General features: G+C 49.2%; 3 protein-coding genes across 3 annotated transcripts in view; 1 reads left to right on the top strand and 2 right to left on the bottom strand.

Annotated features, from left to right (window-relative positions):
* Positions 1-13,737, top strand: part of IFT172 (intraflagellar transport 172) — a 36,256-nt gene extending 22,519 nt beyond the window's left edge. Inside the window, exons 25-48 of the mRNA XM_041756236.1 lie at positions 49-193; positions 2,266-2,355; positions 2,928-3,025; positions 3,208-3,343; positions 3,426-3,542; positions 3,865-4,007; positions 5,141-5,234; positions 5,349-5,413; positions 5,585-5,765; positions 6,005-6,114; positions 6,233-6,362; positions 9,189-9,287; positions 9,454-9,563; positions 9,695-9,758; positions 9,878-9,964; positions 10,261-10,377; positions 10,934-11,044; positions 11,235-11,354; positions 11,931-12,026; positions 12,246-12,305; positions 12,387-12,485; positions 12,810-12,963; positions 13,101-13,192; positions 13,585-13,737. Of these exons, the coding sequence (XP_041612170.1) occupies positions 49-193; positions 2,266-2,355; positions 2,928-3,025; positions 3,208-3,343; positions 3,426-3,542; positions 3,865-4,007; positions 5,141-5,234; positions 5,349-5,413; positions 5,585-5,765; positions 6,005-6,114; positions 6,233-6,362; positions 9,189-9,287; positions 9,454-9,563; positions 9,695-9,758; positions 9,878-9,964; positions 10,261-10,377; positions 10,934-11,044; positions 11,235-11,354; positions 11,931-12,026; positions 12,246-12,305; positions 12,387-12,485; positions 12,810-12,963; positions 13,101-13,192; positions 13,585-13,674 (2,608 nt within the window). The 3' untranslated portion in view covers positions 13,675-13,737. The remainder of the gene's footprint in view (positions 1-48; positions 194-2,265; positions 2,356-2,927; positions 3,026-3,207; positions 3,344-3,425; positions 3,543-3,864; positions 4,008-5,140; positions 5,235-5,348; positions 5,414-5,584; positions 5,766-6,004; positions 6,115-6,232; positions 6,363-9,188; positions 9,288-9,453; positions 9,564-9,694; positions 9,759-9,877; positions 9,965-10,260; positions 10,378-10,933; positions 11,045-11,234; positions 11,355-11,930; positions 12,027-12,245; positions 12,306-12,386; positions 12,486-12,809; positions 12,964-13,100; positions 13,193-13,584) is intronic.
* A 76-nt stretch (positions 13,738-13,813) lies between these two features.
* Positions 13,814-15,513, bottom strand: KRTCAP3 (keratinocyte associated protein 3). The gene is made up of 7 exons (XM_041756242.1): positions 15,341-15,513; positions 15,019-15,203; positions 14,878-14,937; positions 14,497-14,703; positions 14,238-14,372; positions 14,020-14,132; positions 13,814-13,899 (listed from the first exon to the last, which is right to left on the bottom strand). The coding sequence occupies exons 1-6, from the start codon at positions 15,366-15,368 to the stop codon at positions 14,025-14,027; spliced, it is 723 nt and encodes a 240-aa protein (XP_041612176.1). The 5' UTR covers positions 15,369-15,513; the 3' UTR covers positions 13,814-13,899; positions 14,020-14,024.
* A 30-nt stretch (positions 15,514-15,543) lies between these two features.
* NRBP1 (nuclear receptor binding protein 1) lies at positions 15,544-26,460 on the bottom strand. The gene is made up of 18 exons (XM_041756241.1): positions 26,332-26,460; positions 23,159-23,388; positions 22,664-22,786; positions 22,376-22,477; positions 21,861-21,950; positions 21,667-21,707; positions 21,198-21,292; positions 19,627-19,710; positions 19,385-19,443; positions 19,153-19,251; positions 17,593-17,725; positions 17,306-17,411; positions 17,110-17,160; positions 16,877-17,012; positions 16,646-16,699; positions 16,492-16,555; positions 16,172-16,227; positions 15,544-16,095 (listed from the first exon to the last, which is right to left on the bottom strand). Exons 2-18 carry the CDS (start codon positions 23,366-23,368, stop codon positions 15,991-15,993), a joined length of 1,608 nt encoding a protein of 535 aa, XP_041612175.1. The 5' UTR covers positions 23,369-23,388; positions 26,332-26,460; the 3' UTR covers positions 15,544-15,990.
* Positions 26,461-27,605: the final 1,145 nt, after the last annotated feature.

Genomic DNA, 27,605 nt, shown 5'->3' on the forward strand with positions numbered 1-27,605 from the left:
TACCTCCTCTTTCCTTATACGTATGGATGCCTTTCCCAACTCTGCCAGGTGCTCCATTAAGGCAATTGAGGCTGCCCTGGGTGCCCGCCAGTGGAAGAAGGCAATTTATATATTAGATCTTCAGGACCAGAACACTGCGTCCAAATACTATCCCCGTGTGGCCCAACACTATGCGTCTCTGCAGGAGTATGAGGTGAGGAGAATCCCTTTCTGGAGCTGGGGGCAATACAGTACAGGGTAACAAGGAGAGAACCCAGAACAGGAAGTGGGGGCCACCTCACCAAATCCTTCTTTCTGGGTCCCAGAAGTACCAGCCAACCAGAGTGAGGAGAAGGCAGTTGACTTCCCTTATTTCATTCCAACATGACACAGACCCCTCTCCCAGATATAGAAAGCTAGTCACCAGCTCTCTGCCTATGCTAGCATGTGTGACTCTTCATGGTGACTCCACCAGAGTTACAATGTACAGTTGCCTTGTGTTGTGGAAATGCGAGGTCCTTTTAAACTGCCATTGTGTTGTCCTCATTCTGTTTTTGGCTGGTCTTTTTTTCAAAACAGTAGAAGGTATGAGACACCCATTGCTCTCTTCTCGCTCATTGTGGATTAATGGTATCCACGGCTTTCCTCCATCCCAGCTGAGATTTCTTCTTTCCTCCTGCAGCTGCTTTGACTCTTGTTCTTGGCCTTTTTTGTTTTGTTTTGTTTTTTAATTTTAATTAAAAATTTTTAATTTTATTTTATTTTATTTTTTATTGGAGTTCAATTTGCCAACATTTAGCATAACACCCAGTGCTCATCCCGCCAAGTGCCCCCCTCAGTGCCCATCACCCAGTCACCCCAGCCCCCTGCCCACCTCCCCTTCCACTACCCCTTGTTCATTTCCCAGAGTTAGGTGTCTCTCATGTTTTGTCACCCTCACTGATATTTTCACTCATTTTCTCTCCTTTCCCTTTATTCTCTTTCACTAATTTTTATATTCCCCAAATGAATGAGACCATATAATGTTTATACTTTTCTGATTGACTTATTTCACTCAGCATAATACCCTCTAGGTCCATCCACCTCGAAGCAAATGGTGGGTATTTGTTGTTTCTAATGGCTGAGTAATATTCCAGTGTATACCTAGACCACATCTTCTTTATTCATTCATCTTTTGATGGACACCGTGGCTCCTTCCACAGTTTGGCTCTTGTGGACATTGCTGCTATAAACATCGGGGTGCAGGTGTCCCGGTGTTTCACTGCATCTGTATCTTTGGGGTAAATCCCCAGCAGTGCAATTGCTGGGTCGTAGGGCAGATCTATCTTTAACTCTCTGAGGAACCTCCACACAGTTTTCCAGAGTGGCTGCACCAGTTCACATTCCCACCAACAGTGCAAGAGGGTTCCCCTTTCTCCACATCCTCTCCAACATTTGTTGTTTCCTGTCTTGTTAATTTTCCCCATTCTCGGGATCCCTGGGTGGCGCAGCAGTTTAGTGCCTGCCTTTGGCTCAGGACGCGATCCTGTGAAAATGTCAATGTTACCCAGGGAAATTTACACATTTAATGCGATCCCTATCAAAATACCATGGACTTTCTTCAGAGAGTTGGAACAAATCATCTTAAGATTTGTGTGGAATCAGAAAAGACCCTGAACAGCCAGGGGAATATTAAAAAAGAAAACCATAGCTGGGGGCATCACAATGCCAGATTTCAGGTTGTACTACAAAGCTGTGGTCATCAAGACAGTATGGTACTGGCAAAAAACAGACACATAGATCAATGGAACAGAATAGAGAATCCAGAAGTGGACCCTCAACTTTATGGTCAACTAATATTCGACAAAGCAGGAAAGACTATCCACTGGAAAAAAGACAGTCTCTTCAATAAATGGTGCTGGGAAAATTGGACAGCCACGTGTGGAAGAATGAAACCAGACCATTCTCTTACACCATACACAAAGATAAACTCAAAATGGATGAAAGATCTAAATGTGAGACAAGAATCCATCAAAGTCCTAGAGGAGAACATGGGCAACACCCTTTTCGAACTTGGCCACAGCCATAGGTTATGAAGCTAATCCTGGAGTCCCACCAGCAACCATGAGTGGTTCCATGATGGGAAGTGACATGCGTACTGAGCACTTTGGGCAGGGAAGTGCGGGACCTGTGGGTGGACAGGGTCCTAGAGGAATGGGGCCTGGAACTCCAGCAGGATATGGAAGAGGGAGAGTTTGACTTCTTCTTTGACTCTTGGCCTTTTGTATCTACCTCTCTCAACCACAGATTGCTGAGGAACTCTATATTAAGGGAGACCGGACAAAAGATGCAATAGACATGTATACTCAGGCTGGCCGCTGGGAGCAAGCCCACAAGGTAGAGTTTATCAGAGAATTCCACCTCTTTGGGTGTGTTGCCACTCTCCTTGGTTCTCTGATCTCCCCCGCTTCACCGGGTTCCCTGAAAGCCGAGGAGTCCCAAAATAAAGTCTAGAGAGCTTTGAACCCTAGCCACAGGGAAAGGCAAGGATAAAGAGGCCCTCATTCCCAAACCTATAATTCTGAAGCAAGCAGAAGGGCTTGAGAGCTGGAAGTCTGAAATATCCCTCCCCAAGCTCTAGTCACAGTGGCAACTTTGTTCCACTCCTGTTCCCAGAGCTTGGTGGGTAATGGGAGCATGGGAGTAGGAATGAATGGATGCCCCAGCACAAGGCATCTCTGGCCCTTCTGCTTCAGCAGAAGATAGTTCTCACTTTACACCTGATGGACTTGGAATTCCCTGGACTGACTAGGAAAGCAGCAGTAAGCAAACTCCTGTGGTTGTTGGGAAAGTTCAGAGATGCTGAGAAAACAGGTGACCCCTGAGTCCCACCTCCCTGGCTGTTACGCATATCCCTCTGCCTCCCTTGGAAACTGGCAAGGCTACTCTGGCTTTGTGTGTCTGCACAGCTGGCAGTGAAGTGCATGAGACCCGAGGATGTGTCAGTGCTATACATCACCCAGGCTCAGGAGATGGAGAAGCAGGGCAAGTACCGTGAGGCTGAAAGGTGAGCTGCAGCCCCAGGGAAGGCATGGAGGGAGATGAGGCTTCAGGCTGCAGGGAGGGACAGGTCTGAGGGTATGTGCCGATGTGCCCTCTGCCTAGAAGGCAGTGACAGAATCTCTTAGGGATGACTCTTGTGGCAGGCATCTGGGTCTAGGAGGCCCTGGGTGTGTCTCCCATCCCCAGGCTATATGTGACAGTGGAAGAACCTGATCTTGCCATCACCATGTTCAAAAAGCACAAGTTGTATGAAGATATGATCCGCCTGGTAGGGAAGCACCATCCAGATCTCCTCAGTGACACACACCTACACCTGGGCAAGGTGAGCCCTCTCCTGTCTCTGCCATCCCTTCCCCAAGCATGCTTCATGCCCCCTTTCTCCATCCTGACCCACCTTTCTCCAGGAGCTGGAGGCTGAAGGCCGACTTCAGGAGGCTGAGTATCACTACCTGGAGGCTCAGGAATGGAAAGCAACAGTGAACATGTACCGGTCCAGTGGGCTTTGGGAGGAGGCCTACCGGGTAAGTAGTCCAGGTTGTGCTGGGGGCACGTCCATCCCTCTTTCCCACCCTCAGGTGACTAATTCTGAACTGGTCTTGGGTATCTTTGAAAAATGTCCACACCAATAGGCAAAATTTCACATACAGTACGAAGGTTCTGTGGACTACTGAAGTCCATCCTTGGACCCTATGCAGGTTAATAGAACGTAACCCTCTGGAACGTAACCCTCTCCCTGTTCTAGTAGAAGTACTTGATCCTTGTCAAAGCTGAAGTCGGGTCAGAGGTGAGGTAGCAGCCATGTGCCCCTGTGTGGGAGGATTGCCAAATGCCTTTGCTTCACAGGTGGCCAAGGCTCATGGAGGAGCTAATGCCCACAAACATGTGGCCTATCTGTGGGCAAAAAGCCTGGGAGGAGAGTCTGCAGTTAGATTGCTTAATAAGCTGGGACTCCTGGAAGCTGCCATTGACCACGCTGCGGACAACTGGTGAGGCCCTAAGGCTTCTCCCCACTGGCCCTTTGCCAAACAGAGCCTCTCTATAGAGACAAAGAAAATTGCTGTATAACTGAGAAGCATTTCTAAAAACTGAGGCTAGAGTGAAGGAATCCTTGGAAGAACTTGATACAGAGGCAAGAATGAATCCATAGCTCTGCTCCTCTTCCCTGGGGGCTCAGAACAGTGTTTACTGTTTAACTGTTCTAAAGAGAAGCTGGAGAGAGAACAGGGCTTTTTGTTTTGTTTTGTTTTGCTTTTTAAAGATCTTTTTAAGTCATCTCTACACCCAATGTGGAGCTTGAACTTACAACCCTGAGATCAGGAGTCACTCACTTTATCAACTGAGCCAGCCAGGCACCCCAGAGAGAATAGCTTCTCAGGCCAAGGCATATTAAGCGAGTGTCTTCTTACCTCTGAGTGATGGAAGCATGATTATTAAATGTGTTAAATGCAGGAAGAGCTTTTCTTAAGCAAGCGTTTTTCAGCTAGTGTAGATGTGCTAGAGAACCAGGAGCCCTGGCTTCCGATGGCAGTGGGCAGCATAGTGCTGGAAGGCTCACTGCAGGCCCCTTCCTCGTGCCCATCCGGCCCCTTCACATCTGCCTACGGGGGGAAGCACAGGCTTTTTCAAGTGTTTCTTGATCCACATCTTCCTTTATGTGTCTGTGTGCTTCCCTGTCACTTCACAGGCATTGTCTTTCTTTCTTTCTTTCTTTCTTTCTTTCTTTCTTTCTTTCTTTCTTTCTTTCTTTCTTTCTTTTCTCTTTTCTTTTCTTTTCTTTTCTTTTCTTTTCTTTTCTTTTCTTTTCTTTTCTTTTCTTTTCTTTCTTTTCTTTTCTTTCTTTTCCTTTCTTTTCTCACACAGAGAGAGAGAGAGGCAGAGACACAGGCAGAGGGAGAAGCAGGCTCCATGCACCGGGAGCCTGACGTGGGATTCAATCCTGGATCTCCAGGATCGTGCCCTGGGCCAAAGGCAGGCGCCAAACCACTGCACCACCCAGGGATCCCGGCATTGTCTTTCTTAATCTGTCCTTTTTTCTCCCACTGTCTTTGCCCTGTTTCTGCTCTTGTCTTATAAAATGAAGTATTGAGTAGGGAGACCTTATTTCCACCTTCCATTTCAGCTCATTTGAATTTGCTTTTGAACTCTCTCGCCTGGCCCTCAAGCACAAAACCCCTGAGATTCATCTCCGATACGCTATGTACCTGGAGGATGAGGTATGGATGTGATTCTTCTCCAGTTGCTTTTGACCCTGACCTCCTCCTGTCTCCTGGCTGCCGGTGATGGTAATCTGTTGCTTATCATGTGCGGCTGCCTTTCTGTCCCTGTAGGGTAAATTTGAAGAGGCCGAAGCTGAATTCATCAGGGCTGGTAAACCCAAGGAAGCAGTCCTCATGTGAGTTACCCCTAAATTCCTTTCTTCCATCCTCCCAAGTGCAGCCACAGGACCTGGCATCTGACCTAGTACCAATAAATTTTCTACCCCCTCCATGACATGGCTGTTTGCCTCCCACTGTTGAGGCTTCGGTCCTGTACTTAGCCTTTCCTGTTCCTCACCTGGGAGCAGGTTTGTCCACAATCAGGATTGGGAGGCAGCTCAGCGTGTGGCCGAGGCCCACGATCCTGACAGTGTCGCCGAGGTGCTCGTGGGGCAGGCCCGGGGGGCCTTGGAGGAGAAGGACTTTCAGAAAGCAGAAGGGCTGCTGCTTCGGGCCCAGAGGCCAGGCCTGGCCCTCAATTATTATAAGGTAGGGCACTGGATTTGGGGCCATGAGAGGAGGGTGAGAGGGTAAGAGAACCCACAGAGCACTACACTGAGCCCTGCCACCAGGAAAGATCCATGGAGTTAGCACTGGGGAGGGGGAAGGAGACAAGGAGGAGAAAGGTCCAAGGGCCCACGGATCAGGGGCCCATAGCACATAGCACCTGCATGGCAGTGGGAAGCTCTTCTTGCCTCTGCCTCCCTGATACCTGTAAACCTGAGCAGGAGGCTGGATTATGGAGTGATGCTCTGCGGATCTGCAAGGACTATGTACCAGGCCAGCTGGAGGCTCTGCAGGAAGAATATGAGCGGGAAGCTACCAAGAAGGGGGCCAGGTATGAAGCCAGGAGGCAGCAGGTGTCGGCAGGGCCTGGAGGGTGGGTCACAAGGTAGGCACAGGATAGGCCATGCTGCCCACCCTGTCCCTGCTCACGCATCCTCTCATCCTCTCAGGGGCCTGGAGGGGCTGGTGGAGCAAGCTCGGCAGTGGGAGCAGGCTGGGGAGTATGGCCGTGCGGTGGACTGCTATCTTAAAGTACGTGACTCCAGCAGCGGCAGCCTGATGGAAAAGTGCTGGATGAAGGTGAGGCCTGCCACACGCTTCCTGGCCCCTGGCTTCCCGGACCACCCTCACACCCAGGACTCCTCCTCGGATGTTCCTTTTCCCTCCTGTGCCTCTCTGTTCACTCAGGCAGTGGGTATCTCCGGAGTGTTCACTGGATGCTAGAGCCAGAGCCTAGGAAGGCTAGAAGAGGGGATCTAAGGCAGAGCCAGAAATTGGGAGAAATTAGACCAATGGGGCTCAATTAATTGTGTATCTCAGTGAAAACTAAAGGATGTGATTCAAGATGGAGTTCAGAGAAGGGTGAGATCTCTGTGGGCTGTAGGGGTCAGGGAGGCTTTGTGAGGGAGGAGGTAGGCCCAGAACCAGAGCTGGAAGGGCAAATCCAGAGACCAGGGCTGGGGCCATGTGGAGGCCATGAAGAAAGCAGAGGTTCTTCCCCTACCAGAAGCTCCTGAAAAGAACCATCTAGCAGATTAAGCCAAGCCAGCATGTTTCATATAAACATGCTGTTTATAAAACATATAATCACACTTCTTTTCTTTTTTTTTTTTAATTTTTATTTATTTATGATAGTCACACAGAGAGAGGCAGAGACACAGGCAGAGGGAGAAGCAGGCTCCATGCACCTGGAGCTGGACGTGGGATTCAATCTCCAGGATCATGCCCTGGGCCAAAGGCAGGCGCTAAACCGCTGCGCCACCCAGGGATCCCTATAATCACATTTCTAAATGTGATTGTAAAATAAAACAAACATATAATCACATTTTAGTATCTTAGAAATTGGGATGCATGTGAAGTTTTAAGTGATGTGTCTAGGGCGCCTATGTGGCTCAGTCAGTTAAGTGTCTGATTCTTGATTTTGGCTCTGGTCATGATCTCAGGGTTGTGAGATCTAGTTCCACATCGGGCTGTGCACTGGGCATGGAATCTGCTTGAGATCCTCTCTCCTCCCTTGACCCCTCCCCACTCGCATTCTCTGTCTCTCTCTGAAACAAAACATAAATAAATGATGCATTTTTGATTCAGAGAAATATGGTATTAGGAGTTGTGGGGAGGGGGTTGAGATTGATCATTTCCCTAAATAAATGTTGGTGTGGTGATGCCCCTGCAGAATTTCCCTCAGATTTAGGAGGCCTTGTAATTGAATAGCCCCTAGAATAGTTTGGAGAGAAGGAAGTAGAAAGGACTGTTATGCAAATTTAGCAGATTTATGCAGCAGATGTTGATGAAGCATCCACTGTGTTTTATTCTGGAGCATTGTTTATTAGCATCTGTGCATGACTATACCCTCTTCAGATTAGCTTCCTGGATGGGGCACTTTAAACTTTATCTTGGCAGACAAAGAAGGTGAGCCAAGATAGGGGAGAGACCAGGAGGATTGGCATAGACTGTCACTAAAATGGACCACGTATATGGAAATTAAAATCTGGTAAAGTTGTCAACATCACAGTGGACATAGAGTAAACTTATAGAATGCTCGGGTTTGTAGAATTACAGAGTTTTAGGGTTGAAAGGTGTCTCCAAAGTCATCGAAACCAGCACTGTCCCAATAGAGGTAGAATGCAAGTCACAAAGGTAAGTCACACATGTAAGTTTAAAAATTTCCTTGTAGCCGCATTCAAATAAGTAAAAAGGAACACAAAAAAAATAATTATATTTTACCTAATCAAATACTTTTTAAAATTTTATTTATTTATTCATGAGAGACAGAGAGAGAGAGGCAGAGACACATGCAGAGGGAGAAGCAGGCTCCACTCAGGGAGCCCGATGCGAGACTCGATCCCAGGACCCCAGGATCATGACCTGAGCCGAAGGCAGATGCTCAACCACTGAGCCACCCAGGTGCCCCTCAAATATCTTTTTTTTTTTTTAAACATTTTATTTATTCATGAGAGAGAGAAGGCGGTGGGGGGCAGAGACATAGGCAGAGGGAGAAGCAGGCTCCATGCAGGGAGCCCGATGTAGGACTTGATCCTGGGACTCCAGGATCACGACCTGAGCCGAAGTCGGACGCTCAACCGCTGAGCCACCCAGGTGTCCCCAAATATTTCTAAACTCATTTCAGCATGAAATCAGTATTTTATTGATGGATATATTATTGATATTATTTATTTCTCAATTTATTGAGATATTTTACATTCCTTCTTTCATATTAAGTCTGTGAAACCCAGTGTGTATTTAAGCTGATAGTACATCTCAGTTGGAACTAGCCACATGTGACTAGTGGCTTCTGTTCCAGATGGTACGAATTTAGACCAGTCATCATTCTTACAGGTGAAGAAACTGAGGCTCAGGAAACGCCAGCACAGGGACGCCTGGGTAGCTAAGCAGTTGAACATCTGCCTTTGACTCAAGGTGTGATCCCAGAGTCCCGGGATTGAGTCCCACATCAGGCTTCCTGCATGGAGCCTGCTTCTCCCTCTGCCTGTGTCTCTGTTTCTCTCTCTGTGTGTCTCTCATGAATAAATAAATAAAATCTTTAAAAAAAAAAAAAAAAAAGGAAAGCCCAGCACAAATACCTACCAAATGCCTTCTTTCTTGATACCACGCTACCCAAACTCTGTGACAAAGAACTTGAGAAACCAGTTTGAGGTGGTAGGACCAAACGCAGTGACCTCAGACAGCATAGCGAGTGTCTGACAGAGGAGCTGAGAGGAACAGGTAGGTCCACTGTGGTCTTTTCAAGGCTCTGAGGAACTGTGAGGGACCATGAGACAGGCCTTGCTCAGGAGGGTAGAAGGTAAAGGAGAGTGCAGGAGAGAAGGTTGGTAACTGGAAGGAAAAAACAGAGACTGAGGACATGTCTGTCATGTATCTGTCTCTCCTCCCCATTCAACCACTCAGGCAGCTGAACTCGCCATCAAGTTTCTGCCTCCCCAACGCAGTCTGGAAGTAGTTCAAGCTGTGGGACCCCAGCTGATTGGAATTGGAAAGCATAGTGCAGTAAGTAGAGTGCTGGAATGGAAAAGAAATAGATTCCATGGGGAGGGCTGGAATGATGCCATCTACACCCAGGGGGGTATGTGAGGTAGGCCTCCTGGGAGGTGTGACCTGCACTTAGTTCTATGGAATCACAGATTTCTCCAGGCTCTGATTTCCCACCATGCAGGCAGCAGAGCTCTATCTGAACCTGGACCTAGTCAAGGAGGCGATCGATGCTTTCATTGAGGGTGAGGAGTGGAACAAGGCTAAGCGTGTGGCCAAGGAGTTAGATCCCCGGTAAGCTCCTGACCCCTTCTCTCCAAGAAATTCTTCCCTTGCTGCTTTTTGTAAAGAGGAAGAGGAGGTTCTCATGGGAATGGTGTGCATTTCGGGACCATGCAGTGCTAGATCTCTGCACATCTTCGCAGGTATGAAGACTATGTGGACCAGCATTATAAAGAGTTCCTCAAGAACCAGGGCAAAGTGGACTCGGTGAGACTTGCAGAGAGTTAATAAGAGGCAGAATGCATGAAGGCTCAAGGGATTCTCTCCCTCCTCTCCCCACTCATGTCATCTCTGTCCTCTTAACTCTCTTTTCCACTGATCCATAGCTGGTGGGTGTGGATGTGGTGGCTGCTTTGGACCTGTATGTGGAGCAGGGCCAGTGGGACAAGTGCATTGAAACAGCTACCAAGCAGGTACTGCTGTCCTCCTCCCATCCGTAGTTCTTCTGGATGTTTGCCCTTGGCTCCCCTTGACCCAGAGCTCTCTCTCTTACTTCCTCCAAAGCCCAACCCCAAAGATCCGTACCCAGCATCATCAGAGAATCAGTCTTCGATCCTCTTGAAACTGGGGTTAGAGGCCTAGCTGGGCCTGACTTGCATAGGCCTTTGCCTCCTAAACAAATCCATGGCCTCAAGTTAACCACTCCACCCTCACTGCCTGGTCCTACTGATCCCAACCTTCCCATGCTTCTCCTCCATCCCCGGGACAGAACTACAAGATTCTGCACAAGTACGTGGCTTTGTATGCGACTCACCTGATCCGAGAAGGTGGCTATGGCCAGGCGCTGGCCCTGTATGTTCAGCATGGAGCCCCTGCTAACCCACAGGTACCAACCTACTCCTTGGAGTGAATGTTTCCTCAAGGAAATTCTTACATTCTCCTCAAGAACCACCCATCCCCTCAGAAACTGTCTTCTCAAAGCATTCTTTTAGAGAGCATCAGGCCCAGAGACCCCCACTGGCCTCTTCTGAAATGTACAGCCTCTACAGATTTATCATTTGAGGAAACCTTCAGCAACCTCCTCATGCTCTTAGCTCACACAAGGAACAGAGATGAATCCTGCACTCACCTCTAAGGTCTCATTAGCTTCTTTCAGAGACTAAACACTGCTCTCCTATCTGAGCATCTCAGCTCCCTGGAACATCAGCCCGTTAACACTCTGCTGCATTCACATTCACACATTTGTCCACACGCAGAGCACCAATTGTAAGAAAGTTATTTTCTTACTCTTCTTTCTCTTCCCTAAAAATGATCAACGCTTTCTCCATCATTGCCCCCTAGCCCCTCCACACACATACTGCTTGTTTCCTCTTTGGCCCCACATGTACTTTCTCTTCTAGTTATTCATTCTCACTCTGCTCTCCTTTCCCAACTACCCCTAGAACTTCAATATCTACAAAAGGATCTTCACCGACATGGTGAGCTCACCTGGGACCAACAGTGCTGAAGCCTATCACAACTGGGCTGATCTTCGGGATGTGCTCTTTAACTTGGTGAGAAAGTCAGGTCCACAACAGGGTGACAAGTCTACCCCACCTCTCCCTGTCCTCCCTGTCCCTAGCTCTTCTCTCATGCACACAGATGGACTACACCTTTGTCTGTCCAGGTGGCCGGTAGCCAACCACTCTGTGGCTCTGGCTCTCCTCCAACTCTGACCCAGGCTGTGCTCTCTTCCTGCTCTAGTGTGAGAACCTGGTGAAGTCTAGTGAGGTCAACTCCCCAGCCCATGAGGAGTTTGAGACGATGCTTCTGATTGCTCATTACTATGCCACTCGCTCAGCAGCCCAGAGTGTCAAACAGCTGGTGAGATGGGAGGGGAAGAGCACTCTGTCTTATGGACACATCTTCAAATGTATCAAGCTGAATGAATTCAAGTCCCAGATGCTCCAGCTTGGTCTACTCCTCTCCTAGTTTCTCCTATGTTTAAAGAAATCTTTAGCGCTTCAGCCTCACTGAGGATCTTCTGAGGATCTTCTGAGGTCTTCTTCCTGGATCTTCTGAGGATCTTCTGAGGATCTTCTGAGGTCTTCTTCCTGGGCTCCTCCACTGGCCTCCTTCGGGCTCTCTGCCCACATAGCTCCAGCATCATTATAAAACATTCAATCCCCACAATTTCTGTATTGATCTCTTAGAATACATCCTTTTGGCTTATTCGGGATAGCATATTGTATATTTATTGTGTGTACTTGCATGATAGAAATAATCTAGGCCTAGTTCTTTGGGGAGATGAAAAAGACTAAGACCCAGAACCACTCAAGATCCAGAGCAACTGATTTTATTGGGTTTCTGGTTCTGGGGCTGCCTTACTTATAAGATCACTGGTTTGGTAGCTCAGTTGCTCCAGTGCCAGGATCATAATGCTTTGACTTTAATCTGTAGGAAACTGTGGCTGCCAGGCTTTCTGTTTCGCTCTTACGCCACACCCAGCTACTACCTGCAGACAAGGCCTTCTATGAAGCAGGCATTGCTGCCAAGGTGAGCTGGGACAAGGAAGGGTGTGGCCGAGGAGAGAGGGAAATCAAAAGTTGGAAGGTAGAGTATCTTGTCTGCTCAGGTAGAGCAAAGCTGAGTGTGAGGCTGATATTATGGAGGACATCGTTTTCCTGTGTCTTCCTGTGTTCCTCCCCCTGCATCCCGGAAAAGCAGCATCCAAGCCAAGCTGTTCACTCCCACTTGCACCTTCTCTCGCTGCAGGCAGTTGGCTGGGAGAACATGGCATTCATCTTCCTCAACCGCTTTTTAGATCTGACTGACGTGAGTAGAGAAGTTGTGCCCGGAGGGTGGTTTTGCCTGTCACCAGCTGTGTCTATCTCATGGCTGCCCACTCTACTGCAGGCAATTGAAGAAGGAACTCTGGATGCCCTTGACCACTCTGACTTTCAGGATACAGACATTCCCTTTGAGGTGCCACTTCCAGCCAAGCAGCATGTGCCGGTAAGGTGACGAGATTGAAGAATGGAAGGCCTCACCAGTGTGAGGCATTGTGAAGGGAGGACACTTCATGTTGGTCCTCCTTACCTTTGTTATGGGCATCAGCTGGCAACATCTTTGGAAGGGCCTCAGCCCTCAGTTTTCTGTCCGTGAAAGTAGAAGCAGAGAAAAAAAAAAAGTGGTGACCATGAACCCCATCCAAGGAGGATCATGTATGGGTAAAAAAAAATAGGTGATGCACAGGATGACAGTTTAGTAAGACTCCTAACTCACCGCCTTCTGCATGCCCTGCCCTGTGTGAAGCTACTGCTCTTCTATCTTTCCCAGGAGGCTCAGAGGGAAGAGGTTCGAGACTGGGTACTCACGGTCTCAATGGACCAGCGGCTGGAGCAGGTTCTACCTCGGGATGAGCGTGGTGCCTACGAAGCTTCCCTGGTGGCAGCGAGCACTGGAGTTCGGGCACTACCCTGCCTCATTACAGGTACAGAACCCTGTAGCCCTCCACGTTCTGTGGTGGGTGGAAAGGGAAAATAGCAGGACCAAGAAAGTATTTGACTCTGAAATCACTCTTGGTTTTCCCCCTCAAATGCCAGTTCATCTTTTTTTCTCCTCCCGCAGGGTACCCCATTCTGAGGAACAAAATTGAATTTAAGCGGCCGGGGAAGGCAGCCAACAAGGACAACTGGAATAAGTTCCTTATGGCTATCAAGGTTAGAGAGGGAGATGGGGATCCCTGGGTGGCTCAGCGGTTTGGCGCCTGCCTTCGGCACAGGGCGCTATCCTGGAGTCCCGGGATCGAGTCCCACATCGGGCTCCCGGCATGGAGCCTGCTTCTCCCTCCTCCTGTGTCTCTGCCCCCCCCCCCATCTCTATGTCTATCATAAATAAATAAATAAATCTTAAAAAAAAAAAAAGGTTAGAGAGGGAGAGCAGCACTGAAGGAAACCACAAAACCAAGAGAGGATGGGTGGGAGTGTCAAGAAGGCAGGTGCAGGCCCTGCACTCTGCTCTACCTTCTAAGATGGGGCTGATTTTCTTTAGAGAAGGAATGCTTTTCCTTAGCATTAATGAGTTCCTCTCTTGTTCTTCTGTTTGTCCACAGACTTCCCACAGCCCCGTGTGCCAAGATGTGCTGAAATTCATTAGTCAGTGGTGTGGAGGGCTACCCAGCACCAGTTTTTCCTTTCAGTAACTGGGGGGGCTCAGGGAGGAGTTACTGGATTCTCTCCCTCATTAAAGTCTTGTAGGTAATGGAGACCACTGTGTTCTTTGATCAAAGTCATCCCCAATATCAGTCTGGTGCCCTTTTCCCAAAAGGAATCATAACCAAGTAGAAGGAAAGAGTTCTTTTATTACAGCTGTTTACGTCATCCTGGGGTTTATGTCACCGTTGTGAACTGAGCCTCTGGATCGGCACCTGCTCCGTTGAAGGGAGAACAGGGGTCAGAAGGCAAGCAGGACAGCAGAGGACCTAACCCGGTTCTAAGAGTGGTTCCCTGCCTCCACCCTCTCCCAGGCCCCACTCCTCATGGATTACCTGTCTTAAGCCCAGCTTTTCTGCGATGCCTGGATTTCCTGATTTTGATCCAGTAGCTGCTCATTTTCCTGCCTGGTACACTTAGGAAGGTCAAGGTCTGTCAGTTCCTCCAGCTGTCAGGATGGATGGAGTTACTACTCCTGCCCTGAATTCCAGTTCAGCACCTTTCCCACACAGCCAGTCGTTGCTGAATGGACTTTCTTGTCCATCCTCCTTACCTGCTCCTGAAGCCCTTCCTTCCTGTAGGGCCCCACCCCACGGAGAGTGAGTGCAGCCACGCAGCAGTAACCAGACAGGGCAGCCTCCGCTGCAGACATGAACACAGAAGGGATCCAGAGAGCCAAGGCTGTATCCTGGGGCGAAGCAGGAAGGTGGGGAACTGAGAGGGAGCAGGGCAGGCATGGCATGTAGGGGAGGCTGACAGGGCAGGACCAAGACCTGTAGGCTGCAGAAAGGCTGAGAAGAGCACGCACTCACATAGATTCTCGTGGGGTCAAACGGGCAGTCAGCCCGCCCAGGCCCCTGGTCTAGCGGTAGCAAAGGATCCAGCAGTCCTGGATGGCAGTCAGCAATAAGACGACGGCCACCGTTGGCCACAGTGAGCGACACGGCAAGGAGGAGGCCCAGGGAGCAGGCGGCGGACAGAAGCAGGTTCATCAGCGCTGCGGCCAGCAGGGCCCAGTGCTGGCAGGGGCAGAAGATCAGGGTGAGCGGTTGCGCACGCCGCTGACTCTCCCACTGATAATATACTTTGGTTTCTCTATTTGAGGCTCCTCCTCCCACTTGAAGATGAAGCTGAGTCAGGTCCTCATTTCCCTGACTCAAGGCCCCATTAAAGCTCCAGAAATCCCCTCTCACCAGTCGTGGGAGCAGAAGGTTCCTGGATGCCAAGAGGGCCACAAGTCCCACGGAAACACTCTGGAAGACACAAAGCCTGAAGTCTGCGCCGCTCTATGGCCCGCCGCCCCACCCCCACGCCCGCGGCCCCGCCCCGCTCACCAGCAGCCCGGATCCCACGGAGATGACATTGGCCGTGGTGTACTCCGGGGTGACGGCGCCGCGGGGATTGGCTACGTGTCGCAGGACTGTGCCGTGCAGCACGGCCCCCACGAGCAGGTTCACGTGGCCCACCAGGATGAGCGCGAGGCCCACGCGCATAAGCCGCCGGGGGCCGCTGGCTGCGTCTGCAAAGCACGGGGGAGAGGCAGGCCTGAGCCGGGAAAGGAACCGGAGGGCCCCCCTGGTGGCCGCCCGAGTGAGCGGAGGGCTGTGGGACGGGTCCCCGGCGGACGCAGGGCAGCGAACCAGGGCCGGAAGTTACCAAAGGTGTAGAGGCGGCAGCACCTCATCGCGGCCCTCCGCGCCCAGCCGCAGGGCAGCTCTACCTGGCCTCGCGGCCCCGCCCTCGCTCTCCCGGCCAGTTCCGCCCGCTCCGCACCTGGAGGCCCAACCCCGCGCCCCGGGCGGGCTCCCAGCCCGCTCCCTCTAGCGGGGAAGGCGCGCAAACACACACACACGGGACGCTTTAGCAAAAAGTAGACTTTTATTACAGCAGCAACTGAGGCGAATCGAATGGCCCCCCAGGGCCACCACTGCAGCACCACCCTTCTCTCCCGCCACGTCCGCCCCAGCGGGATTGTAGAATTCAGCTCCCCCAGTGCCCGTGGGCCTCCTTTCCACACAGGCTGGGCGGGAGCCGGCAGATCAGCTACTAGCCCCCAACTAGAAGGCGGCTGCTGAGAAGGCCCAGGCCCACGTCTGTGCAAAACAAGTAAACAAAGTGCAGAGGGGAGGAAGAGAAGGGGAAGGGGAGGGTGATGCCCAGAACCAGGGAGCCCCAAAGCCCTCCTGAATAATAAAGGAGAGAAGGGGCTTCACAGGGTAATACTGACTGGGGGGGAGAGGCAGGAAGGCTGCGGGCGCGTCTAGTGACGGCTGCAGCCCTGATTAGGGGCCTGGCCCGGGTGAGCTCTAAGAGGAGACGGTGACAGCGGCTGAGTTGAGGGTGCTGTTCCTGGCAAAATTGAACTTGTTCAGGGTCTCCTCTAGCAGAGAAGTCAGTCGGCTCTGGTCAGCCTGGAGGAGAAGAGTTGGGTGAGACACGGCAAGAGGAGAATGCAGCAGCCAGAGCAGCTGAAGGCAGAAAGCTCACCTCGCTAATGAAGCCCAGCTGCACCAGCTCAGCTGCCAACTCGGGGATGTTCTCATCTGACAGAGAAAAGGGAGACGGTGAGCACAGTGTGGGAGTCAGGGGCCCAGAGCCCTTCCAACAGCCCTGGTTGGGTCAGCCTCGCTGCGAAAGAACGAAACAAGCAAAACTGTAGGATCTGCCCTCCAGTTTTAGGAGCTAAGATATTCGTTCTTTGTGCGTCGATGTGTTGCTGCCTTGTAGCCTTCTTCCCCACCCCTAAGAATGTTCCTCACAGATAAGGCTCACGGGCTCTCATCCTCTGAGGGAAAGGAGAGACTCACTTGGCATCAGGTCACAGCTCAGGTGCCGGTTGAGTTTGTCTTCCAGCTTCAGAAGAAGTGTCAGCTGGAGAATAGGATGGTCAGAAAATGAGGCTCCTCTTCTCCCCCCACCCCCAGCCACCTAGCCCCATGCAGCCCTAGCCCTGAGCCTTACATGGTGTTTGACACCCTCCTCCACGGACTCAATGTTGCACTGCATCAGCACCACCTAGGGAGAGGGCACACAGAGGGTCATGACAGGAGACACTAGGCCATAAAAAGCCAACAGCTGGAATACTTTCCAGTCCACAGGAACATTCTTTTCTCTGAAGGACAAAGCCTTATTTGACGTGTCCTCTTCTCCCCAACACCATGACCAGAGACCTCCACCTCCGCAGAGCCCCACCTTGCGGGTCTCCACCTCAGCTGGTTCGGGTGTTGGAGTCTTGACAGAGGGGGGCACAACAGGTGATGTCACCTCCTCCTGCTGTGGCTGCTGGGGCCGAGGTAGCCCAAAGGCTGTCAAGGGGTAGATCCCATTCCTAGAGGGAGGTCAGACAGGTCACACAGGCTCTGTGAATGCCTTAGAACACCCACCCTGCTTCCTCCAGCAAGCCTTTTCTCTCGACCTTCTCTCACCTGACATCTTCAAGGAATTTATCCAATTCCAGAGCTGGTGACTGAGAGTACCTGCAGAAGAAAAGAGAGAAAGCACATAAAAAGGAAGGAAATAAACAAAACAGATTCAAAAATTCCCAAAGAATGGACAGTTGACAGAACCTTTGATGGTAGTGACAAATCTGTCCCTTTCAGACCCTCTCAGTTAGTTACTCACAAAGTCTGAACTGGTTCTCTTCCTGGTCCTGCAGGGATTTCAGCCAGTACAGCACTGGTATCCATGTTTTTGGTGATCTCCTCCAGAGCATTCTCAGGGATCATGTCTAGAGGGCATGATAAGATGGGAAGTTACGGAGAGATAGTCAGATTAATGTCATGGAAAGCCCAGGGGTCCTGGGGGGTAAAGAACTCCTTTGGAAATGGAAGAGGGAAGAGAGCATGCCAGTGATAGTTATTAAGGCTCCAGATGGGAAGAAAATTCCTAGCAGGGCCAAGAAGACTCACGTTGGTGTCCCACAATGCAGTGGGCAGCAAGGAGTTTGAGCGAGGGCACTTCAAACAGTGCTGGGTGGAAAAGAAGTTCTCTGGCTGTTGGTCTTCGAGCAGGCTCAGAATGCAGGCACTTTTGAATGAACTCCTAGAAAAGGGAACAAGGAAGGAGAGTAGGCATCTGGCAACCAGGCCACTGCACTCATCGTGCTACTTCATCACTCATCATACTTAGCACAGGCCTACATACTAGGTGGTCAGCACCAGTTGAGGGAACAAACTGCTACATGTATCTGAAAGGGCTCTGAAGATGCTGAGGTATAACATGAAAGGTGCTATTCACTGGTTTTCTGGCTTTAATGGTTTTTCTACTCTCCAACCATAAACTTTCTTTTTTTTTTCTATTCAAACTTACGAATTCTTTTTCCTGATTTTCTACTTCTCTGCTTTATAAGCCCACTCACTGCCTACCTTACCTTCCTCTCTGACTTTCACCAAAGTTCACCTCTCTGTTTGCAAACCTATCTGTTGTGCTCAATAGTACTCACCATCTTTTTATTTCTCAAGACTACCACAATTTCCTTTGTCTCCTACAATCATTTATTAAATTCACTGGCTTTCCCCAAGCTTCCTCTACACACACAGCCTACCCTTCCCACTTCCTGTAGGCCATGACGATTAACGGGCTTTTCTTTTCCTCCTTACAAACTCAAAGGCCAAGATCATATGCCTAATCTGTCACTTGAATGCTCCAACCTAACACACTGAACCAGAAATTTACTCCACACTAACCTAGCTGTAACACTACCTAATGAGTTACAAACTATCCTTGTTCAGACCTTCCTGTCCAGCCTTTACTTAACTATAATCTACCTACTGATTCATAAAGCTACATCCTTTAAATCTTAGTTTGTTATTTCAGGGCACTTTCCCCACCTAAAACATACATACATACAACATACATACACACACACACACAAACACACGCATACGAAACCCTAAATGATGGATTTAATTCAAACTCATCAGTTTGTTTAAAAATATCAAGATGGGGGCAGTCCGGGTGGCTCAGCAGTTTAGCGCCGCCTTCAGCCCAGGGTGTGATCCTGGAAACCCGGGATCGAGTCCCACGTCAGGCTCCCTGCATGGAGCCTGCTTCTCCCTCTGCCTGTGTCTCTGACTCTCTCTCTCTGTGTCTCTCGTGAGTAAATTAATAAAAATCTTTTAAAAAATAAATAAATAAATAAAATAAAAATATCAAGATGGTTGTCTGATAGCATATACCAATTACCTTGAGATAACCATTAAATTATTTACCTTGACACAGATACACCTATATTATTAATATACAACCTTTACCCTCAATACTACCCATCTTAAACCCTTAACCTGTGTGTGTATACAAAAAACAAGGTAGGCACCACCTAGGAAAATATTTAAATATTCACTGCTTTTGCCTGTCCTTTCTGCTTTCTGTTCTCTGGCTCTTAGAAGACAGCATATTCCAAGTAAAAAGGAAGAAAAACCTCAAGACATTTCAAACTCTGCTGATGGAGTGACCCAAAAGATTATTACCCTCTGTAATGGGTCTTCTAGAAGCTGGATGGCACTGCTGATAGCTTCCTGTGGCACATATGAGGACTCTCCATTGCCCTGAATCTCCAGCACTGCCATCTGCAGTGAGGGGGAACAGAAAAGACTTCAGAATTTCAGTGCTCCAGTATCACTCCCTCAAGACCTTAGTTGGCCTCCCCTCCCATCTTATAATCTGATCCCTTTCCATCACCACTGCTTGTGGTTTCCTCACCTCCAGTGCACACATGCCAAAGGAGTAGATGTCTACTGCTGTTGTCACATTAGTGACCTCTAGGGAAAACAGAAAAGCCTTTGGTGAATCAGAGGATAGGGGCAGAGGGTGGCAGAAATGCCTTTTAAAAACTTTTTGTATGCCAGCAGAAACTAGAAGTTTCAGTTCTATTACCTCTGGGCCTCAGGTTCTAAGGTGGAAACCTGGGGAACAGAGAGGGCAGAGAAACTGAGGTGCCTCACCTCCATACTCCGGTGCAAAGAAGTGTAGGTTCTTCTGCTCTTCCCGACAAGTCTTCACATGATTGTTGATAGTGTCAGGAGCCACTGGGAGTAGGGGAGATACCCACAATCTGACCACCATCAACAAAGCATAGTCTCACTCCAGAGAGAGGTTTCCCAAAAGCCAAATTCTCTCCTGAAGACTCTTAACACTGAAAGTGCAAACCTGTCCTCTTCTTATCTTGAACCACAAACTAAACATGAACACCACCTACTTCCCCTTTCTTGGGTCTAGCGCTTCTCACTTAAGGTCCCTAACTCAGTAACAACAAACATACCACACTAAACTAATAGGTATATGGGAGCCTTGGGCTGGCCAAGCAGCAATGGAGGCTAAGAAAAACCTTCCCCCAAACTCAAGAATATCTAATCCCTGTCACATGAAAATGTTTGGTCTAGTTCTTTCAGACACCTGCAAATTAGCATAAAAACATAGGCAGCCCTTCCTAACCTGGGACAATTTAAAGATCTCAGAAACTTGGATAAAAAAGAGTAAGAAGGATTAACAATACAACCAACTAGACAGCCTCCTTCTCACCCAACTTTGCTGACTGAAACTCAAAACAGCTCAAACCTGAACCAACACCCTTGAATCATTCTCATGTTTAATCCACCAAAATGTGAAACTCCTCCTCTACTCTCTTATTCCTCAACATTCCTGCCACAGGCCTGAACGAGGAACCAGGGCCGGGCCCAATTTGGACTCACTCAGATCATAAACAATGACTACGAATCACAAAGTGTCTGGGAGCACAGTATGATTTAGGGAACCAGCCTGATGATGAAGGGAAATAAGAATCTAGGACATAAATGGCCGGCCAGGCACAATCCACAGGAAACAAGCAAATTATGGAAGGGCAAGCAGGTGGAGGGCTGGTAGGGAGAAGCCAAGCAGGCATAAGTAGGCAGGGAAGGTAGGGGAACGGGGCTTGCTCCCACGACTGCATGCACTGGGCAGCCGCAAAGAGGAGCAGAGGGAGCACAAACAGAGCCCCAAGTGGGGCAACAGGGAGCTCTCACCATTAGCAAAAATCCTATGAAAGACTGTTGGGAACAGAGCAGCCCGTAAGCGGGAGGGAGGAAAACAGAGAAAAGTTGTGAGCGATGGAGCAGCCAAGCCCCAGACAAATGGACACACAAACCACACACAAACACGGCACACAGAAATGTTATACACTGCACACAGATACACGGCAAATGAAAGCACTCACAGCAGACACAGCCTGGAACCTCCTTTCGTAGGGTCTGGCCACAGGGGCTCAAGTCAGACCTTAGACCCATCTCTTGCCCTTTCCCAACGTCCTACCAAGATCTCTGGATTAACCCACTTCCCTCCAAAAAAAAATGTTTAAGATTAGACCCTACCCCCTAATTGACTGGCCTCTCCCTATGAATGACCCCTAGCAGAGTCCTATCTCTTACCACCAGCCCACACCTCAGAATTTTGCTCTACTCTCCCACTCCTTTCATCTTACCCCCATGGTTCCCAAATTCCCGAGGCTCCCCTGCCCAGAACCTCTCCCTCCCCTCACCAGAGCCAATCTTGATGAGTCCGTTGTGCTGGATGAAGATGGTGTCACAGGTCAGGTTCCCATGGATGATGGGGGGGTCACAGGAGTGCAGGTAGCTGTGGGGGCACTGGGCTGTTAGAGGGGCCACTGGGAAATTAAGGGCAGGGGGAACCCAAGGGTTAAGAGGAGCAAGGGCCTGGTCTCCTGCTGGTCACCACAAAGATAATCCCCACACTCTGAATCTCCATTATGCCTGATGAGTTAAATAGCTGGATAAGCACTAGGAGAAAGAGGTGGGAGATAGTATTGTGGTTAGGGCATTACAATGGACCCTTTAAAAGACCATAGGGGCCTAATCTTGACAGTAGAGGACTCAAAAAAAAAGTGGGCTGAGGCAGAAAAAAACAGCAGAGCTGTGCCTTAAAATCTCTTTGGAGGAACTAAACCAGAAACTAAATCAGGGGAAAAACACTAACCAGATCCTACTTACCTAAGGGCAGAGAGGATTTGCGTGCACCAGCGCTTCCAAGCCTGGAAACAGTGTAGTCAAAGGGTCAGCAGTAATCCCTTCTCTTAACCCTCCAACTAGTTTTCCTCCATCCCTTCCTGCTTAGCTTCATGATTAATATAATCTTTTTAAAACACCCAAACTAGCCTAAAGCTTTGTCTGCTCTCCCTTCATACCTTTTCATTCATAGTCTTGTGATTCTTTTTGGTCTTCTTCAGAAATTGCTTAAGACTCCCAGATGACATGTATTCTGTGATAAAAATGACCTGGAGAGGCAAAACACTCAAATAAAACCTTAGAGTAGGAATGATTCCCTATCTGATGATACATATACCAGATATATATTAGATCTGAAACCTGGTGGTGGTGATTATTTTAAGTTTCCCTCCTTTTGTTGTTAGCACCACTTCCTTAGATTTAACAGGACAAAACCAACCAAACAAACAAACAAACAAAAAGAAAAAACCCTACTGAACAGTAAGAGCTATGGAAAGGAAACAAAAGTTTGCTCATTTCTGCCCCGTCCATAACCAAACAAAAGGCATCATAGATCATAGTAGGCAAAGCCCTACTCTCACCTCCACAATAGCTGATTCCAGTTTTGTTTCAAAACTATCTATTTTCATCTCTGAATGTAAAAAGAATAAATGTACCTAGTCTCTTTGCAGTAAGCTCAAGAAAAAGTTCTTACCCTGGCCTTGTTCTCTTTAATGTCAGCCCAATACTTGTGAAACTTAACAATGTTGAGATGTTCCAACTGAATCAGATTATCAAACACAGCACGGACTTTTTCCTGAGGGCAGGAGAGTGGGATAACAAGGTTCAGAAATTACTGTAATCCTGAAAAGCCATTCCCTATCCCTCCCCAGAAATGATCTAACCCCAAATCCTCTCCTCCTAATCAGCTTCTCAACACCAATTTCTCTTTAACGCCTGCATTCTAATACCCTACGGGCTACATTCTTTCACCATTACCTACCTCCTGCAGCTTGTAGTTCTTGCGCTCAGAGAACTGGACCTCATTCCACACAACCTCTACACCCTCCTCTGTATCCATGGCCAGGTATGCACTGTCAATACCTGGTACATTCCGTTGATTCACCTGAGAAGAAATCCAAATGGAAAGGAATTACTAAAGTTACCTTATAAACCATTTTTTTTTTATTTTTTATTTTTATTTTTTTTTTTATTTATTATAGTCACAGAGAGAGAGAGAGAGAGGCAGAGACACAGGCAGAGGGAGAAGCAGGCTCCATGCACCGGGAGCCCGACGTGGGATTCGATCCGGGGTCTCCGGGATCGCGCCCTGGGCCAAAGGCAGGCGCCAAACCGCTGCGCCACCCAGGGATCCCATAAACCATTTTAATACTCCAAATGATCATCCTCTCCTAGGCTCTGATCTGTTAAAGTTTGGTGCAACCCTTTGAGACTTTCCCTTTCCACTCCCCCCAGAGTGACAATACCACCACTTTACCTCCTCCCGCCTCTTCTGCCAGCGTCCACATGGTGACTCTTCCAAGATCTCAGACTCATCTTCACTTTCTTCTTCTTCCTCTGGGGAAGCAGCTGAGGTGGTGGAGGTCACAGGAGGTGACACTGATGTCAGGCCAGGAGCTGAGGATGAGGATTCTACCTTTGGGTCTGAGCCACTGCTGACTACTGTCTGGGACTCCCCCTCCGACATGCTGGAACGAACACTCAGGCCTGTATTGGTTGGGGCAAGGATGAAGGGAGAAGGCAGAAAGGGTCAGGATAGATCTATAAAGATTTAATCCTGGGGCACTTGGGTGGCTCAGTTAAGCATCCAACTCTTGATCTCAGCTCAGGTCTTGATCTCAGGGTCATGAGTTCAAGCCCCATGTTGGGCTCCATGCTTAATCCTAATAACCTCATCTGGGGTTAAAAAACAAAACAAAACATTGGTCTCCCTTGTTTCCTTTAAATCCAAAATCAAATTAATTCTGTCTGAACATTGAAATATTACTTCTTAGTCTAGAGAAGTGAAGCTATCGTGGTTGAAGATGACCCATGAGGAGTGGCAAACCTAAGATTTATGACAATGTAACTCCCATTTTTCAGGTTCAAATGAACAGCCAAATCAGGGACAGACACCATTCCTTCTCAGCAATACTCACCCAACAATCTTCCTTTAAATCTTCACCTGCCTTTATGTGTTCAAGAACTAAGCTACATGGCCCTATTCAGATGACTCTAGACCCCAAAATCTTTCACTGATTCAGCCCTAAGTCTGGACATGTAGCACTCTTAGCCAATTTATCCAGATGAAACCCTCAAGCTAATTTATTCCACTAGAATTCTGGCATTTGCTATCCATCCCTCCTACACATAGATAAAGTCTACCAGTCCATGCTGAGGATACCCTTGGGGCCAGGTAACTGGCAATGGTTAGTGACTTCATCCCTGATGCCCTCACCTCCCCTGTGATGTGAGTGTGCAGATGGGTATTGGTTAGCAACATTTTTTTTCATTCACTCATTCAACAAATATTTATTAAGCACTTACTGTAGGCCAAGCACTGGGCTAGGTACTAGAGATAAAATAGTGAATAAAATAAATGAGATGCCCACATTTATGGAACCACAAATTTAAACAAATCTAGAACTTTCAGCTTCCAGCTTTCATTTCATCCAAACAGCTCAAAGGCTCCACCCTCGGGGATACCAGATCTGACAGAGATATTTCCTCATAAACAAATAACTCAAGGAGTGCCGGGTTGGCTCAGTCTGTTAAGCATCTTCCTTCAGCTCAGGACATGATCTTGGGATTGAGCCCCGAGTCTGGCTCCCACTTCCCCTGCTCAAGCTCACTCTCAAATAAATGGGTAAAATCTTTAAAACAAAAAAAATTTTAAAAAGAATAACTCAAAATACAGCAGTTACAAGAAAAAATACTATATAGTACAATATTTCTTTTAAGGCACATGGCTATTTGGAAGAAAGAATTCTCACAAGCTAAATGTCGCTAACTTATCCAGACAGTCGCAGGACAACCAGTGAATGTTATTCCATATCTCTAAGAACAAAGGCTATGACGGAGCTGAAACCTGTGTGTGCTGGGCTCAAAGGAGTGCTCCATATGAAAGTGACATTCTGGAAAGTAGACTTCCTCCTCTAAATTCAGAATACAGAAGCCTCTGATCAACAACAATCTTTCAAAAAGCTCTTATTTTAGAACTCCTGGATACTCCCTTCTGCCAATCTCCACCCCCAATTTACACTATGTTTAACCCCAATCAGATTCTTATTAAGATGACATTCTAGTAAATACCAGATAACCATAAAGCACTACAGAGAAAAACTGGCAAGATATTCTTTGCCTGTTATTTTCTAGGTCCTGCCTATCATAGACTTTATTCAACCAGACAAGAAAGCTGTCTTAGTAATGTACCAGAACACCAGTTAGAGATCACTTTCCTTTTTCTTCCCCCCTGAAAAGCAACTAAGAAAATGGTAGGAAAGTTCATAGGGATTACTTTCTAGAGCAGCTATATTTATAGAATGCATCTTGAATCTGAACAGCTAAGTAAAAATTCCAGCTACATGACAATAGGAAATACCACTGGAGCTCCAATACAGGAAGCCTGTAGCCAATGGATTCTAAGGAAACCTCTTGACCCAGGTCACAGACAATCCACAGTAAAGCACCACAAAAGAAGCCAAACCTTTACCAGTCACAGCCGGGTCCTTGTCTTCTCCCTCCCCAATCTTGCCCCAGCAGGCAAAACCAAGGCACTGCCCAAGATGCCCTAGCACTTCCCCTCCCGATGAAGAAACCTTTGCAACGCTGGGGTTTTCTTCTCAGGGTCGTTCAGAGGTTTAAGAGATCACATACGGAAAAGGCCATTCACGCCCCTACAAGGGAATCTCCTCGCCGCTTCCAGCCACCCCGAGAACACTGTGTTCACTTCTGAGCAGTGTAGGTAGATCGTCGCGCAAAGTTTTTCTCGGAGACTTTCATTTATTGGACTGCAGCCCCTCTGCATTTCAACTCCTCAGCAACAGCTCGCAGGCCACAGGCCTCTGGGCTGCCCTCACCCCGAGCCGACCAAAGGGCCTCCGGCTCCCACAGGGTTGTGTGGTCAGACGTCAAAGCAAGCGCAGGGAACGGCCTCACGCTCCAACAGGTCCCCTGCCCGCCGTCTGCTTGCGAGCGCCGCGGGTCCCGCAGGCCCGGGAGCCAGGGGCGGCCACCTCATCAAAGGCCAGCCCCGCGGCGCCGTCAGGGGCGCAGGCCACGCCCCCGCGCTGTCGGCGCGCCGGCCTCCGCCAGCAGGCGCGGCCCCGACGCTGCGCTTCCGCAGGCCGCGGGGCCCGCCACCGCCGCCCCCGCCCCCGCGGCCGGCCCCGCCTCTCGTCAGCCCCAGTTCGACACGAACGCCAGGGCCTCGCGCCCCGCGCCGGCAGAATTCCGGGTGGCCGCCACTCAGGGCAGGCCGGGAGGGCCCGGCCGAGACTGTGGGGCCGAGGCGGCCCCTGGGCTCCGGCGGGCCGGGCCTCGGGCCGCCGAGCGAGCAGAGCAGCCTCCAGACACCCGCCTGCCGGGGTCCCGGCGCGTCGGGCCGCGGAAGCCGACCCTTCTGTCCGGTCGCCGAACCCGTCCCTCCCGCGCCCTCCCCTCGGCGCTCACCTCCCGACTCCGCTCCCCGCAGCCTGCGCTTCAGCTCCAGCTCGGGTTCGGGGCCGCGGACCAGAGAGACTCCCTCACAGCTGCGCTCCGCAGCGCAACCGAACTGCGGGCCCCGCCCTCGCGGCGTCCGGACCAACAGATGGGCGGTGCCGCACTGCCGTTGGGTTGCCATTGGATGAGGCGGCCAAGGTGGGCGGCGCCCCGGGAAGACGGCCGCTCGCTGCTATAGTCTCCAAGCCGGTCTCCTCCCCTTGAGCCTGTCCGGTTGAGACCTCTCGGAGGCATCGGTGTGTTGGGTCTCGGCTGGGGTTGGTCTCACTGTCCACCCCTCCGTCCAGTCCAGGTGCCCCCGATGAGTCCGCCGGGTGAAAGGAAGGCCTTCCGTCTCCTCTTGAAGGCGCCATGACAGTTCTGTTCCGACTAAAAGACAAAAGGAGCGAAAGACGTAGCCTCAAACCGGGAGGAGCGCCCACCCACTTTCATTATTTGTAAGGGGCGAGACTGCGCAGGACACCAGTTCTTCAGCTTAAAATTTTTCCTGAACGTATCCTGAGAATTGCATAGCACCGACCTTTGCCAAAACTTTGCAGGAGGTTTTCACAGATGACTCGTTTGATCCGTATAAGAAATTGAATTGCTAACTGACACATGCAAAAAACGAAATCAGAGGCATTAAGGCTATTCACCAAAAGTTGATAGGAGCCAGATCTAGCATCCAAACAGATTTATCAAAGGCTTCCTTGAAAAGATGTTTGGAAAGAATTTGGATTGACTTCAAGGAAGTGAAAGGGAAAAATCCGGGGTGAGCCCATTGGTCTGCGAAAACTAAACGCTGAGCCTGAGCGGTAGAAATTCGCTCTGCCTTTAGACGTATATTTTGAAGGGAGGAGGATGAATCGGTTTTCAGAACTTGGCAATGCGATAATCACTAAATTTCACTGTCCTTAAAGGGTATCTCTTAATCCTCTTAACTAATGTAAAGAAGAATACTGTATCTGGCAAAAGCCCTCTCGTTTTCTTATCTCTTCATCTCAAAATACTTTTGCAACCAATCTTTCATCCTTGATTCTTTTACGTTTCAGAGGGCTCACACATTCTTTTAGAAATCTGATGAGTTATGGATCTTGTTTTGGATATTTAGGAAATGCATTTGTCCCCTGAATTTAGCATATAATTTCAAAAGAGTGAAGTTAAAAATCTTTTTGTTCTAATCTTCAAAGGAAGGTTGTTTCTCCCTTTCTCCAGGTTAACCCTTTCTCCTTGTGGGCTCCAAG

Source organism: Vulpes lagopus, chromosome 5, assembly GCF_018345385.1.
Source record: "Vulpes lagopus strain Blue_001 chromosome 5, ASM1834538v1, whole genome shotgun sequence".
Taxonomy (NCBI): domain Eukaryota; kingdom Metazoa; phylum Chordata; class Mammalia; order Carnivora; family Canidae; genus Vulpes; species Vulpes lagopus.